Source organism: Pseudozyma flocculosa (assembly GCF_000417875.1).
Source record: "Pseudozyma flocculosa PF-1 unplaced genomic scaffold scaffold00002, whole genome shotgun sequence".
Lineage (NCBI taxonomy): Eukaryota > Fungi > Basidiomycota > Ustilaginomycetes > Ustilaginales > Ustilaginaceae > Pseudozyma > Pseudozyma flocculosa.
This window is the reverse complement of record NW_006920870.1, coordinates 900,216-915,821: the sequence shown is the minus strand read 5'-3', so window position 1 is coordinate 915,821 and position 15,606 is coordinate 900,216. Positions and strand designations below refer to the sequence as shown.

The 15,606-nt window shown below is 66.6% G+C and overlaps 5 protein-coding genes across 5 annotated transcripts in view; 2 read left to right on the top strand and 3 right to left on the bottom strand.

The window, feature by feature from the left end:
- PFL1_00956 (uncharacterized protein) overlaps positions 1–309 on the bottom strand; it is a gene marked incomplete at both ends in the record, with an annotated part of 1,323 nt that extends 1,014 nt beyond the window's left edge. The window contains one exon of the mRNA XM_007878456.1: positions 16–309. Within this exon, the coding sequence (XP_007876647.1) occupies positions 16–309 (294 nt within the window). The remainder of the gene's footprint in view (positions 1–15) is intronic.
- A 1,780-nt stretch (positions 310–2,089) lies between these two features.
- PFL1_00955 (uncharacterized protein) lies at positions 2,090–8,020 on the bottom strand (the record flags this gene model as incomplete). Its single annotated transcript, XM_007878455.1, has 3 exons — positions 2,090–2,234; positions 2,321–2,447; positions 2,554–8,020. 3 exons carry the CDS (start codon positions 8,018–8,020, stop codon positions 2,090–2,092), a joined length of 5,739 nt encoding a protein of 1,912 aa, XP_007876646.1.
- Positions 8,021–8,470: 450 nt separating this feature from the next.
- On the top strand, positions 8,471–10,548 carry PFL1_00954 (uncharacterized protein; the record flags this gene model as incomplete). Its single annotated transcript, XM_007878454.1, has 4 exons — positions 8,471–9,157; positions 9,249–9,331; positions 9,416–10,194; positions 10,373–10,548. The coding sequence occupies 4 exons, from the start codon at positions 8,471–8,473 to the stop codon at positions 10,546–10,548; spliced, it is 1,725 nt and encodes a 574-aa protein (XP_007876645.1).
- A 188-nt stretch (positions 10,549–10,736) lies between these two features.
- PFL1_00953 (uncharacterized protein) lies at positions 10,737–11,653 on the bottom strand (the record flags this gene model as incomplete). The annotated part of the gene is made up of 4 exons (XM_007878453.1): positions 10,737–10,901; positions 11,039–11,128; positions 11,293–11,423; positions 11,539–11,653. 4 exons carry the CDS (start codon positions 11,651–11,653, stop codon positions 10,737–10,739), a joined length of 501 nt encoding a protein of 166 aa, XP_007876644.1.
- Positions 11,654–13,782: 2,129 nt separating this feature from the next.
- Positions 13,783–15,155, top strand: PFL1_00952 (uncharacterized protein; the record flags this gene model as incomplete). Its single annotated transcript, XM_007878452.1, has 2 exons — positions 13,783–14,760; positions 15,117–15,155. 2 exons carry the CDS (start codon positions 13,783–13,785, stop codon positions 15,153–15,155), a joined length of 1,017 nt encoding a protein of 338 aa, XP_007876643.1.
- Positions 15,156–15,606: the final 451 nt, after the last annotated feature.

Here is a 15,606-nt window from a genome sequence, read left to right as displayed (position 1 = left end):
CTGGATGGGCTGCACCTGGGGCTGCGGCGCGACGCTGCCGGTGGCCGAGGCCTGCGAGGCGTCGGCAACGTGGCCGGGAACAGCCTGCGGCAGGACCGAGGGCATGGCGCTGGCCTGAGACGCCTGCGCCGAGTGAGCGGGCGGGCTGGTCAGGCTCGGGTCGAGGGGCGCGGCGGGGGCAGCACCGCCATCGGTCGCGGTTCCGGGCACGGCATGTCCGTTGATGGCAGAGCCGTTCGAGGGCTGGGCGGCGTGGTCGGCCTTGATCTCGGTGACGAGCACCGATCCGCTTCGCTGGAGGTCAGCCATTGTGGAGGGGGTTGGATCGATTAGAGGGAATAAGAGGGAGGGGAAAAGCCGGTATCGTCGTTCGGGTATGAGCCGGCGGGTATGGTGGTGGTGGTCGACGGCTAGAAGATGCCTAGGCGCGATACGTGGATGCAGCGGCTAGAGCAGGGGCAGAGGCAGGTGATGTCTTGTGAGGATGGGGATGGCGCAGAGGGGCGAGGCGAGGCGGCGCTGGGAGCGAGTACTTATACGAGCTCGGGTTTGGCCTCGCTCCTCTGTGGCAGGCAGCCAGTCCCGATGGCGGCACAGACAGGGAGGCCCCGCCAATCCCCTCGTTCGAGAGAGGGCTGGGCCAGCCAGCCAGCCAGCCAGCCAGCCAGGCAAGGTGACGCTGCTGAGGGGGGCGGATCGGAGTCGTGCGTCGTCGAGGCGGGGGCTGGACGCGGAGGGACGCCGGTTCGGGCAAGGGCACGCAGGCCAGGCCAGGCCAAGCCAAAGGGCGGAGGCAAAGGGAGCCTCGTGCAGCGGGTGTGGAATGGGGCGGGCCAGGCCAGGCGAGACGTGGAGCGCAAAGCCAGGCAGGAAAAGAAAGAGCAGGCCGGGACAGGCAGGCAGGCAGGCAGGCAGGCACGTCAACCAGCGTCGGTGCCGCCGCTGCTGAAAACGGAATCCACGGGCCAGGCCAGGCCAAAGCTCGACCCTGCAAAATGACGCCATCTCATCCGAGAAAGAAGGCTGGACCGCTGCGACTTCAAACGCCGGCCGGGTGGGCCTGCCTTTGCGTTGCACCGCGAGCCCATCGCCATCGCCACCGCACCGTACCGGCATCGCATCGCGATTCGGCCCGGTGGGAGCGGAAGCGATGCATGGTGGCGGGGATGGTGGCGGCGGCGGCGAGGGCGGAGAGGTGACGATCAAACCGCTGCAGTCTCGAGGCGTCCTGATCGGCGTCGAGTGAGGGCCCCCTGGCTGCTCAAGAAAGGGCGACCCTCCGTCGTGCGACTACTTCGTGCTCTGCCTCTCATCTTGAGCGACGCCTCCCTCATGCGTACGCACGCCGCTGGGACCGGCCAAGGCTGTGTCTGAGATGGGCGCCCTACGTCGATCAAACACGCCGAACGACGAACAGCTACTGTAGGCAGGCGGGCGGACGGAGCGGGGCGGCGCACGGTACGAACGAAGGAACGGTCGGTGCTGCGGCCGCCAAGGCACCTTATGCGCCTCGCACATCTCCCATCCTCGCTTCGCCTCCGCCTCGCTCGCTTCACCGCCTATGCCTACGTCGTCGGTGCAACCGCCGCCGCTTGAACGGACGGCTACAGTACCGCGCCGGCAACCCGACCATGGCTGCCTGCTGCCTTTCAAGCCCAGCCAGTAGGCAAGGCCGTGCTGCGCTTGCACCTCGCAAGATCTCTAAGAAGTTTCTCGAAACAAACCGCCGTGCGTCGGATCCCTCTGTGCGGGCGGTACTGCCGTACGCAGTCGAGAACAAGCGGCCGAGCCCGGCCCTATCCAGCCGGGTCGAAGCGAGCACTGCCACCCCATCTCTTTGCGTTCGGGTTCGGTCCGTTCGGCCTCTCCTCGCCGGATTCTTCTTGCGTGCCGCTGCGCTCAGAAACGCTGCGCTGCGCTGCAGCTTCGCGGGCGGATCTCGCATGGATGACCAGTAGTCGGCATCAACGGCGACACCCTCCGTGGCAACGGAACTGCTTCTAATTATAGATTTGCTCGTTCCTGACATCATCCGCCGCCGCGCCCCACGGTGGCGGCGTCGTTCTTGCCTCGACGGCACCCCATCCCGCTACAGCTCGGCCAGCCGCTCCCACGACGACAAAGAAGTGAGTGTGGGGCGCGGTCGGAGCTGGCGCTTCTTGCTCGTCGGCAGTTGGCTCTCCTCGCTCGCACGCTTGCGCTGGACAGCTTGGTGCTTGGCTCGAAGGTGTGCTCTGCGCGCGATCCAGGACAGCGGCACGCGGCATCAGCAACCGTTGGCGAACCCGCGTCGTATGCGGCCACGGGCAACACTACTCACCTCTTTTTGGCGATACGCGCCCGTTTCGCCATCACGAGCGTCTTGCGGTCAAACACCATCTGCGCTCGCGCGTGGTCGAGCGCAAACGATCTGCGCAGCTCCTCGCGCTGCTCCGACAGCGTCTCGTCTGACGAGGGCGTGCTTGGACAGAGGGATGGAAGCGCCGGAGGTTAGCATGCCAGAGCCCTCAAGGGCCGCGCGGGGAGGGGCCACGAGGTGCCGACGCCACTCACGAAAGCCGGTCCACGACGAGAGCTGCTCGCTGTCGAGGACGTCGCGGAGCATCGCAGCGTCGCCGTGCTGTGCGGCCTGCAGCTCGTCGACCTCGGCCAGCTTTTCCGCGCGCCGCAGCCGTGCCAGGCGGCGCTTGAAGATCATCATGCTGATCGCCACGGGCTGCACCGGCTTGTACCTCGGCAGCGGTCGGTTAGAGATCGTCGGCGGCAGCAGCGCACCCGAGTGGTGCGGGATCCGCCGAGGGTACCTGAGCTCGTGCAGCTTCTTGGCCCAAAAGCTCCGCCAGCTAAGACGATGCAGCCGCCGCCGGATGCGCAGATCCTTCTGCTTGAGCGCGCGCATGGCCTTGGCGTCGCCTCGGCCCGCCTGCCGAAATGTCTCGACGAGCTGGCACCCTTCCTCGAAGAGCTCATCGACCAGGCGCGCCGAGGTCAGCGACTTTCTCTTCCGCACGCTGTAGCGAACCCAGCCGCGCAGAGCGTCGAGACCCTTGGGACAGCTGCGCAGAAGCGGCCGGTAGAGGCCGTAGAGGATCCGCCTACGGTGCTCGAAGGTCCGATAGAATGGCAGCTTGGGGCGAGAGGGCCGATTCGGGAAGAGCGAGTCCAGATCAAGGGTGCTCGGCGACCCAGGGCCAGCGCTCCGCGTGCTGAAGCCCCGGCGCTGGCCGTTACCGACCGCGGCGGCCGCCTTACCGCTCGACTTGGCGGTTGACGCCGTTGCAGATGCCCGTTTCGCGCGGGGCTTACTCGGCCGAGCGGCAGTCGCGGAGGCCTCATCGGCGCAGCTCTGCACCCAATCGTCCTCGCTCAGCCGCGAAGTGCCCTTGGCGGCCGTCGTGCGGCGGGTTGCTCTCGGCTTGCTCGGCCCCGGTGCCGCCGCGGACGACGAGACCTTGGCCCTCTGCTCCAGCGCGCGGATCTCGGCAATCTCCTTGGAGGCCTGCGCCTGGAGATAGTTGAGACCGCGCTGACCCGTCGACCGGTGCATCTGCGTCGAGGGGACGTAGGCCGGAAAGTCGGGCTGCAGGAACTGCGAACGACCCTCGACGGCATCCAGGGCGACGGATGCGACGGCGGGTACGCGGTTGTCCATGGTGCGGCCGTCCAGGTAGAGCGATCCGTTGTTGGTGGCATCGAGGATTTGCTGGATCTCGAGCGCCTCGCCGCTCGGCAGCGGTTCGGGATGGCTGGGCGTGACGCAGGGGTCGTCGGCCTCCTTCCTCAGCACTTTGTCGACGTCGACGGCGGTGAAAAAGGCGCAGCCCAGCGGCAGGTCGTCCATCTGCAGCTTAAAGGCAAACATCGAGCGCGTCCAGAGGTTGGCGATCTGCAGCGCCATGGCGGCCCGGTAGCGATCGTGGTCGCGGGCGAGGTAGCGCACCTCATCGTGAACGCTGAGCATGAACCTCGCATCGATGCTGTAGCGGCGGCAGAGCCACTCCATCGACGTGATGAGGAGGTGGAGGTAGTCGACGCCGCTCGACTGGACGACCCAGTTGATGCGGCTCGGCATGTACTCCTCCGACAGCCGCCCGTTGCCAAAGTCGACCTTGCCGAGGTACTTTTTGGTGAGGGCGTTGGTGACGCCGCAGTCGAGCGCCGGCGTCTGCGGCCGATCGCTCAGCGCGATGCTCTCGAGTTTGTTGAAGACGTAGCTCTCGGTGCCGCCGAACCAGAACTTGCGGTCGAAGAGCTCGTCGGTGTGCGTGTTTTGGCCCTTGGTCGCCGCGTAGAGCTCCTTGGCCAGCTTGGTCGCCTCGTCGGTGACCATCGACGGGTTGGCCTTGAGCAACAGCTGCGTGGCGTGCTTGATGCCGGCTCCGTAGATGCGACTGTAGTTGAACACCTTGGCCTGGTTGCGGCTGATGCCCAGGATGCTCGCCGTCTTGCTGTGCAGGTCGGTGCCGTGGGCCTTGGTGCCCTCGAGCGTCATCCAGCCGATGGCTGTGGCGCCGTGGATGCCGAACTGGGCGTCGCCCATGACGCTGCAGATCCACAGCTCCTCGCTGTCGACGTCGGCACCGACCAGGCTGTACCCGGGCGGCGCCTTGACCATCGCCTTGAGCTCCGAGCCGAGCCGGTTCTTCTTGGCGTTGGAGGCGGTCAGCCAGGTGTTTTCAGTGGCGCGGCGCGTAACGGTGCCCATGCTGACGACCTGCGGCAGGATCAGGCCCTTGGCACGCTCCGCCTCGCCCGGCCTCTCGCTGCGTGCCCCGCTGACGCCCGGCCCGTAGCCCATCCGCGTGCCCGCCTCGCCGTCCCACACTACCATCTGCTTGTCGACGCGGTCCCGCACCGCGATCCAGTAGCTGCACTGCGCGTTGAGATCCAGCGCCGTCCTGGCCGCCCGCTGCCCGATCTCGTCCGGGTGCTGGCTCTGCAGCGTGCCGTCCTCAAAGTAGGGGATGAAGTTCTTCGCAAAGGGGCTGCCCACGTTGGCGCTCTCGCCCTCGCTGTGCGGGACCTTGAAGAAGTGGATGCCCGAATCGAGCGACGGGGGGGTCTTGGGTGCGCCCCGGCCCTTGGGCCACGGCTGGCTCGGGGAGTTGGCATCGATCTGCGCCTGCAGATGCTCGTCGGCGATCAGCTTGAATGCCAACGGCTTCTGGCGCGTGACGAAGCCGCGCATCTCGTCCGCGTTGAGGCGATAGGTCCAGCCGTGCTCACGGCTGCGAAACAGGGGGCAGCCTCGCCACGAGACCTTGAGCAGCAGCGGCGCGACGGCCGAGCGGATCGTCACCGCCAATTCGCCCGTCGAGCTCTTGACCAGGTCCCAAAACCACTTGGGCCACCACTCTGGCTCCGCCGCGACGACGACGTCGGCACCGGAACCGTCCGGCGATGGGCTCAGTGACGCAGCGGCGGCAGCAGCGGTCGTGGCCATCAACTCGTCGCGTCGAAGCTCCTTGGGGCTCCAGTCGAGCTGCGACAGCTGCACATCCTTGGCGGCGGTCTGAAGGTCCAGCGCCTTTGCCGCTTCGGCGACCTCCCGCAGCAGGGCGGCGACCTCGTCGTCGTCGAGATCCAGCTCGCCCTTGATGGCCGCCAGCACGCGCTCGCCGGCTGAACCTGCCCGGCTCTCGAGGACCGCGCCGTGCTTCTTCAGCGAGGGTGCGCCGAGAATGTTGCCCGTGATTTCGATGGCGCCCTTGCCGGCGACGGGTACCGTCGTCCAGCTTTTGCCCTCGCGGATCAGGGGCGCCCCATCCAGATGGAGGCGCAGCAGCTGCTGCGCCGCGAGCGTCTTCGGCCCGAATCCGCTCTTGGTCTTGTTCCGCACGACGGCGTCGCGGTACCATGCCGGCACCTCGAAGGCGCTGGCCACCGCGACGACCTCCTCACCGTCCTGCGCAGGCTGCGCGCGACGGGCCTTTTTCGGCTTCTTTGGGGTCCAGTCCAGCTGCGAGTACCACGGGTCGTCTTCCCACCACACTCTCGGGCGGTCGAGGGCTGTCTGCGACGTTGCTCCAGAGCCTGGCTTCCCATCCGCTGACGGCTGCTTTTCGGCGGCGATGGCCTCGGCAGTCAACCACGACACGCCGGCAGTCCCCTCCTCCTTGAGCTTTTCCGCGAGCTGCAGCAGGCACTCTGTGACGGCGCTGTTGACCTCGTTGAACTGTCGCTCGCATCGAGCCTTGTAGTCGAGCCACTCGTCGTCGACCGGGAGGAGGGTGCTGCCGAGGTGCAAGACGCCGGCCACGGTGGCGGGATGCGGGCACCTTTCGGCAAAGTCGGTCCAGACCTTGCAGAAGATCTGGTGCGTGGCCAGGACGTCCGAGGCGCAGTAGGATAGCAGGTGCTGCACCTTGGCGAGGATTTCCTCTCGCGGCGTGCCGTCCACGAATGCGTCGCGGGCCGTCTTGGACACCTTGAGCTGGACCTTGTGCAGCCGGGCCACGTCGGCGAGCGAGTTCTTCGACGTCTCCTCGAGCCACGCAGAAGTCGATTTGGACGCGGCGTTGGCTGCGGCGGCGTCGTCGCTGCCGTCGAGATCGAGGTCGAAGGGGGACGCTTCACCCTCGGTTGGCCCTTCCGCGTCACCCTGCCCCTCGGCAGAGGCGCCCGAACCTACATCGCCCTCCTTGTCCTGGTCCAGCGCCTCGAGCTTGAGGCCCTCGAGCTCCTCTGCATCGTAGTCGATGCCGGAGAGGGCGTTCTCGATGGCCCTGCGCGTCTCTTCGCGCAGCTGGCTCTGCTGGAGCAGCTTCTTGGCTCGCTTCTCGGCCTTGGCCTTGTTGTGCTGCATCCAGGCCGGCCGCTGCGGTGACGAGATGCCGCGAGTGGCGACGTGGAGGCTCATGGTGTCCAGCCACCGCGTCGAGCCGAGGTCGAGCGAGTACTCTTCGAGCGTCCTGGCGCGATCGTAAGAGACGTTGTGGCCGACGACCAGGCGCGGGTGCGAATCGGGCCCGCTGGGGCCCAGAGGGATGAGATGGTGTTTGCTATCCTTCCCCGGGCCTTCCCCGACGAGCCACGGGCTGAGCCAGCTGTACCAGGCCCGCTTTCCGGCGGCGGTGGCCATGACGGGGTAGGGCCCTTCGCTGACCATGGTCTCTACGTCAAAGACGAGCGCGTCGTCCTCCTGGTCCGGGTAGGGTACGCTCTCGCCGGCGCCCAGCACCGATTCGGTGCCGTCTTCGGAGCGGAGGATTGGGTAGCGCGTCCATCCCGGTGCCTGCGACCACCTGATGGGCTTGAGGTGATCCGGCGTGCGGAGAGACGGGTCGAGGTTGATCCACTCTGCCGGGTCGAAGCGGAAGTCGTCGATGTTGCGCGCCGTTTCATCGTCGATCTCTTCCGGGGGCTCGACGAGCTGGAAAGAGGCGAGCTCGTGCGCCATTCCGAGCCAGGGCTGAGCCACTTCCCGGCCGATGGTCCAGAAGTGCTCAGCGAGGTCCCGCCCCTGGAGAGCGGGCAGGTCAAACGACGTCTGCGGTAATGTCGCGGCTTGGCTGGCCTTGAGACCGTGCTGACTGAGGTGGTCCTTGCTGATACTGAGCGCGAGCTTGTCGACGGGCGGAACGGGGTCCGACGTCTTTGGGAACAGCTGCGCGTGCAGCTTGACGGGCAGCAGCTGAACGCCCACCGCGTTGCGCGGGATGGCCGCCTCGCTCTCGGTCGGCGCATCGGCCATCGTCGATGCCAGCCGTGCTTTCAGGCGGGGAAACGGTTCATCTCTCAAAGAGGAGCTGCGGATGTGGGCCGAACCAAGACCTGAAGGTGTCGACGAGCACAGCGGCGAAAAGCTAGGTCCGGGGCCGCGCGGCAGCCCTGCGTGAATCGAGCTCGTCGGCCGCGTCCCGGCGTCGTTCGGTCGATCTGCGCTTCCATTATGGGGAGCGGCGCCTGCTATCGTCGAGTGGAGCGCGGCAAGGGATGCAAACGGGTGGCGTGGCCGCAGCCAGCGAGCGGTGGCACAATTGACTGCGGCCAGCAAGGGTTGCTTTGGCCGCCTGTGCATCGCATCGGCCCGGTCCCGACGGATCCAGGCTCAGGCGCGGTTTTGTAGGTGAGGCCCTCCTCGGATCGTCCCGAGGCGGCTCACGATGGCCGCAAGGGAAACTGTGTGCCGGTGAGGGGCGAGAGAGATGCGAGGGTTCGGATGGGTGTGTGGTGATGACGGCAGGACCGAGAGCGGCGTCGGCCTGGATCTGAAGGAAGGTGTTCCCTCGGTCAGTCAGCGCAGGGTGCAGGCAAGTCCCCCTCCATCTTCCTGGTTCCGGCATCCGAGCGAAGGCCAGCTGAGAGGTGGAGCGGGGAAAAGGGCCACACAAATCCGACGAAATGGAGCTCGCAAGCAGCCGCACCGGCCCTCGACGACACCATCCACGAGCTCCTACCGCCCTCTCTCCTCCTGACCGACTGCCAGACGGCGCAGCGGTGATCGCAGCAGGTCTCTCTCTACCCCGGCATGGACGCGATAGGCGCTCCGCCCGATGCTCAGGCTCGTCCCGAGGACAACGATGATACTGCCGGCGGGGAGGTGCTCGCATCGGGCCACGACTACGACTATCATCACCCACAACCTCCTGCCGTGCGCCTCGAGGGTCACCAGGATGGCATACCTGTCCTCGCCGCCTGGCAGCGCTGCTCAACAACATCGCATACGGCCTCAAAGAGAAAGAGGATCAAGCTCGACGATCCTAGCCGCGAGAGCATGCGGTCCGAAGACCAACGACGGGGCGGGCCGCAGGAGTCCCGCGACTTCTACCGGAGGGCGACGTGGTCTCCAGATGGCACCGTGCTACTGGCCCAGAGCGAGTCGCATCGGCTGAGCGTGTTCAGGCTGGAGGACGCTGTACCCTCGCCGGAGCACCATACCACCGCAGAGGCGGCATGGTCCGACGGAAGGCCCGCACGCCTACATTTGAACAGGGAGACCGTGGTTCGCTCTCCTACGCCCGTCCTGGACGCGATATGGTATCCGTTGCCTGCCTACGCGCCGGTCGATGCCGCGAGCGGTGTCGAAGAGGACAAGACGTCGGGAGAGGGTCGAGAGGGCATGGACCAACACGGTCAGGACTACCGGATCTCGTGGTGCTTTGCGCACAGCTGCCGCGACATGCCCACGAGGCTCGTCGATGGCACCGATGGCTCCGTGAGTGACGAGGCACACCTCTCCACGGCAGAGGCGAGACGAGGAACCAGGGGTCCCGGCTCACACCGCCTCTCCCTGCACGCCTCTCTAGATAAGAGCCTCTTACGGCATGATGAACCAGGTCGAGAGATTCGTGGGCCCGCACAGCCTCGCCTTCAGCCCGGACCACGGCCGGTACGTTGTCCAGGCAGAGGTTACCGTGCGAGGGCTTTGGTACGACTGACCCGCATCCATGCTGCATCCTCGCCACCCTTGCAGCCTCTACTGCGGAGACTGGTCGCAGATCTCGGTGATTTCGCTGGCTTCGCCTGGCCTCAACACACACTCGCGCTTCCCCCTGGTCCAAAGCCGGTCCGCCTCGACGGCTGCAGGCGAAGGCCAGCGTGGCCACGTCTCCGCACTCGCCGTCGTACCGTACCAGCACGACGAAGCCAACGAAGGCTACCCGCAGGCCAGTCGGCGCGATCTGCTGGCCTGTGGGACGTTTGCCGGTACGGTCGGCCTCTATGTTATCGATCCGGCCCGGCTGCCGCCCCCGCAGCCCTTCAACGCCCCGCTGCGGAACAGCTTGCGCCACCTGACGGCTGCATCCGCATGCCTGGCAGGCTGGCAGGAGCGTGACGGCGACGGCATCCACCAGCTCGCCTTCCACCCGCTCTCGCCGCACATCCTCTTTGTCTCTTCCCGCAGGTCAGAGTCGATCAGGGTCTACGACACGCGCTGCCTCGTCGGAGATCCGAACCGCCTCAGTTTCCCTCCTCTCGACGCCGGCACGCACCGAGCCAAGGCGGACAATGCAGTCGGCGAGGACAGGCACGCAGCGCTGCTGGCCACGCTGCCGAGGCCCACTGCCAGCAGCCAGCAGAGGTTCTGGTTCGACATTGACTGGGCGGGCCGGATGCTGGCGGCCGGCGACGCCAAAGGCTGCATCTCGATATGGCGAATAGACCGTGGGAGATTTGTTGACGGGACAGAGGAGGACCTCGACGCCGCTGCGGTCCGCATCGAGCCTGTGTTGAAGTGGAAGGCGCATCAAGGTGAGTCGACGCAGATTGCGCCTGGCCGGCTGGTCCCTCGATTCGCCTCCATGTCGCTGACACGATCGAATCGCGATGTCTGGGTTGGGTACCCATGCAGATGCCGTGGGATCCGTCTCGTTCCATCCCCACCGGCCCCTGTTGCTGTCCGCGTGCGGCTCACGGAATTGGCCGCCAGCTGATGGGCAACGTGGCGGTTCGCGCTCCTCTAATGCACGCCGATCGCGCAGCAGCGGCAGCAGTGGTAGCAGCAGCAGCGACGGGTCCGGCGAGGAAGGACCAGGGTCCGACGCTGAGCACAAGGGCTCCTGGTACGCGACGGATGATACCCTGAAGGTGTGGGACCTCGGCTGATCCTTTCCGTGGTCCGCCCGAAGACAGCCGCGTCGGAACGTCGAACGCTGGGATCGGCGCGTCGAGCCATTCCGTCGGTCCCTTGACAGGCAGCGAGGGCGTGGCCAGATCCGCGTGGCCTGCCTTGGCTGGACTGGCGCGGCAGCGCGACGGATACGCGGCAAACGCTGGTCAGGTCGCCCGGTTGTTTATCCCTTGAATTTGCGGCCGCTTTTGACGTCGCTCCTCTTGATCTTGTTGGCCTTCTTCCTGCGCTGCTCTGCAGCCTCGAGCGCCCTCACCCTGCGGCGCTGCTCCTCGCTCGTCTCGCCGACGATGCCTTCGGATGCGACCTCGAGCACGTGTGCGTGAAGCTGAGACGGAAGTGAGGGGCGAGGCGTCGAGTCACGGTAAGCGTATATTCGGACGAGACATTGTGCCACGAGGAAGGGTGGGCGGAGAGGAGTGGATCAACATCTCCCCCGTGCGGCTGAGCGTGCCTTTGCCTTACCTTGTCGAGGGCGTCCTGCAGGTTGGCCTCCTGTGTCCGATGGCGCATGCTCGTGACCAGCAGCGAGTGCGACGACGCCACGTAGTAAGACTGTTGGCGGCAACGGCGGGCGAAGGTAAACAAGCAGTGGGCCAGGCGAAGGCTTGTCAGCGGGTAAGGAGACCGGTGGAGTCTGGGCGATATGGCACGGGACAGGGGCGCAAGCGCGCGCGCACGCGCACGCGGACGTCCATGCGCATCCGGAGGCAACTCACCGACTGCTTGGCGAGCCTGGATGCGAGATCGCGGGTGAGCCAGCTGCGCGGACTGGCGTCTGGAGTGCCCGGCGGGGGCGGCTTGGCCGCTGCCTGGCTGAGGTCGAGGCGCACCTCTGCCTTTGTGTTTACTGTGACCGCGTGGCGGAGGGGTTTCAAGTCGAGGTGTCCGGTGTCGATCGTCAGGACAGTGCGGGCTTGAACGGCGGACGGTTCGCCAAGCTCAGAGGCCGGTTGCGCACTCACGCTTGTTTACATTCTGACCGCCCGGACCGCTGCTCCGAGCAAAGCTGGTGTCGTAGTCTTCCCTTCTCAGCTTGACGTCTTGGAACTTGGCGAGCCAGCTCCGACGGTTTCTCATTTCCTCTTCGTCGTACTCCCTGACGGCGCATAGCCTTGCGCTGCTGCTGAACCCCAATGCTGGTGTCCGAAGCAGCTGAGTCCGGCGGCGACGATTCGGATGTGGGAATGGCAGCGAGGAATTGGACCATGGCAGCGAGGACCCGACGGATGCCTTGCTAGACTGCGATTGCAGCTGTGGCCGAGGCACTACGACGACGCTGGCTGCCAGATGGAACGACCGCCCGGCCGCCGGCTGTCCGAGCCGCCGAGGGGCGAGGCCGTTGATGACGAAGAGATGTCTGCCGAGCATCTTGTCGCTGTGACGAGCCAGGTAGTCGCGGGCGATGATCGACGCCGATTCAGCTTGCGGGTGCGGTTGGGCTGACCCGATATCGCAGCCGAGGAGGGTCGGCGTCGGTAGATGGCGGTGGCGGAGCGGAGGAAAAGCCGAGGAGCAGGCGAGGCAAGAGGCCAGATGGGGCTGGTGGCCGTGGGTGGTGGACCGGGAGGCAGGTGAGGCGAGGCCGCGCTGCTGCTGGCTCCGCTTGCGAAGAAGCTTAGCTGGCGGTGGGCTGCTTGGTGCTTGCTGCTGCCAGGCCAAGGCCACCTTTTCCCGCCTTCCGCCTTTTTGGCCGCGTTCGGCGAAGTTGCAACTCAGCCGTGCGCACAGGCGGAGGGGCCGAGGCCAGGCCAAGCCGCCGTCCGCCTCCAGCCTCCTGTCAAGCAGTGCCAGGCAAAGTCGAGCTGTCCCTCGGCCATGCTCCTGCGGGCGGGCAGCAAAGCTCTCCTGCCAGGCGCAGCGCACCAACGGCCACCGCCGCCATCACAACAACCACCACCACCACCGACCCAGCGCCACCACCAACACGGCCCGGGAACAGCAGCTGCAGCAACACCGCTCCATCGCCGTCCGGATCGAAAGCTTCACTGCCTCTCCTCTGCCCGACCTGCTCCCTCACTCCGTCACCGGCCCACCCGCGATTCTCGGTGGCCCTTTCCTGTTTGGGCGTCCAGTGCCCAGCCCCTCCCCTCCTCCCAGCCATCGTATCCACCGCATCCGCAATTCAGGCGCATGGCGGCGGCCACGGGGCAACGTGGCTTCTGCAGATCATCGCGCACACCACTAGACCCGACCCACGCTCCGTGGCCTCCCCACAATGGCAGTCCTTTCCCCGCCTTCTCCGCCTCCCGTGCTCGCATCGCTTCATGGCGAGCTGCGCCTCGGCCTCGCCAATGGTGCCCTGCCTCGAGCCTGTCAGATCCAATCCCTGCAGATTGCTGCTGTCTCCCTCTCCCTTGGGCCTGGCCGTCTCTACTTTACCAACTCACGCGCCAGGACACACTGAGCTCAATCCACTTGGGCCCACTCTCACGCTGCCGCTGCCCGGATCGCAGATGCCTCGGTCGGGACGCAAACCCTTCACCGGCTGTTGCATGCGTCCGAGGGCGGGGAGGCTGCTGACAAGCCGAACAGCAGCTGACCGTCGGACTCACACGCGCTCTTGCTCGCTCTGTCGATCATTGCGCCGGTCTCACAGGCGTGTCTATCTTTAGGTCGCCGTGCCGTCGTCCCAGCACGACGCCAAGGGCTACTCTCGCCCCCTCCGCGATGCCGAGAGCCTTGATGACCGACGACAGCCTCGTGTCTCCCTTCCGTCGGGAGGGGCCGCTCGCCGCTTGCATGTCGTCCCTCGTCCGTCCGCCGTTCGGCGTTCACACAAGGCCAGACCGTCCTCGGCCCGTGATGTGCTTGTTGATCCACCTCGAGCCACGTCGAGGGCCGCTCGAGACAGTGTTCCGGAGCCGTCCTCGAGCTTACCGATGAACACACAGTGGCCAGTCGCAGCACCACCCGTCCGCATCATGGAAGCCCTGGCTACACGGCAGACGCCTAACTAACTCGCCCAGGACACCATCGTCGCGCTCGCCGGCCTATAAGAAGTCAGACTTGGCGCCCCTCACCGTTCAGATCCCATTCCATCCCCATCAAGATCCCATTCCAACCCCTCTCCCCTCCCCGCTTCCTCGCTCACTCCCCTCCCCTTTCCCTGACCTGCCCCACTCGGCCCTCTTTGGATCCTCTCCGGCTCCCAATCGAACTCAACCCCAGACCCGACTCTACACTCTTTTGACCCAATTCTCGCCGCCATGCAGGTCAGCCCCAAGCTCCTCCTCATCGGCCTCTTCCTGGCCTTCTCGGCCCCCGTTGATGTCGCCGAGGCCGCCACGACCAGCAAGCAGCAGGCTCGCATCAACGCCGCCAAGCGCATCATCATCGCCCGCCCCGGCTCGTCCAAGGCCTGGTGCTCGGCCTACCTCAACGGTGCCCACCCGCACCAGAAGACCGTGACCAAGCTCAAGTACAAGACGGTGCACCCCACTGTCACCAAGGTCAAGAAGGTCACCTCGACCAAGACCCCCGTCCACTACAAGACCAAGACCAGGAACGCCACCGTCACCGACATCCCCACCAACAAGAGCACCTTCGAGACCACCGTGGCCACCGTCTTCGCCACGCAGACCGAGGACCACGACGTGACGGCCACCGTCACCGAGGCCGCCACCGCCACCGAGACCTCCGCCGCCGAGACCGTCACGGTGGCCGGCGACGACGTCACCGAGACTGTCACGCCCACCGCCACCGTCACCGTCACCGTCGACGGCCAGGGCAACGTCGTCGAGCCTACCCCCGAGCCGCTCGACCGTCGCGCCGCCAGCGTCCCCCGCTGGCTGCGCGCCTACCGCGATGTCGCCCAGGAGGCCTGCCTCCAGATCGTCTACGGCGTCGACCATTACAAGCCCAAGACAACGACCAAGACCATCACGCGCTACCACGGTCACCCCATCACCCAGACCGTCACCTCGACCAAGGTCAAGACTGCGCCTTGGACTCGCACCAAGACCAGGACGGCCTTCGTCACCGCGACCGTCACCGGCGACGCTGTCAACGTCACCGAGACCGTCTCCGCCACGGCAACCAACTCGGTTACCATCACCGAGGACCGCACCGTCCAGGCCACCTCGACGGCTACCCAGACTGTGACTGTCGACGGCCCCAAGGTCACCGTTACCAACGCCCCAGCTACCGTCACCAAGACGGCTGCCACGGCCACGGAGACCAAGACTGTCACCGCTGCTGCCCCTAACCCGCCCACTGATGGTGGATCGACCCCCCCTCCGGCCGACGGCGGCTCGACGACGCCTCCTGCCGACGGTGGCTCGACGACTCCTCCGGCTGATGGTGGATCGACCCCCCCTCCGGCCGACGGCGGCTCGACGACGCCTCCTGCCGACGGTGGCTCGACGACTCCTCCGGCTGACGGCGGCTCGACGACTCCTCCGGCTGACGGTGGCTCGACGACGCCGCCTGCCGACGGCGGCTCGACCACCCCTCCCGCTGACGGTGGTTCGACGACGCCTCCGGCTGACGGCGGCTCGCCTGCGCCCCCGACCGACACCACGCCTCCGGCTGATGGCGGCAGCACCACGCCTCCTGCCGATACCACGACGCCCCCGGCTGACACCACCACGCCTCCGGCTGATGGCGGCAGCACCACGCCTCCTGCCGATACCACGACGCCCCCGGCTGACACCACCACGCCTCCGGCTGATGGCGGCAGCACCACGCCTCCTGCGGACACCACGACGCCCCGGCTGATGGCGGCAGCACCACGCCTCCTGTGGACACCACCACGCCCCCGCCGACACCACCACGCCTCCGGCTGACACCACGACGCCCCCGGCTGATGGCGGTAGCACCACGCCTCCTGCGGACACCACGACGCCTCCGGCTGACACCACCACGCCCCCGGCTGACACCACGACGCCCCCGGCTGATGGCGGTAGCACCACCCCTCCGGCTGACACCACCACTCCTCCTGCGGACACCACGACGCCTCCGGCGGACACCACCACCCCTCCTGCCGACACTACCACTCCCCCTGCCGACACCACGACGCCTCCGGCTGACAC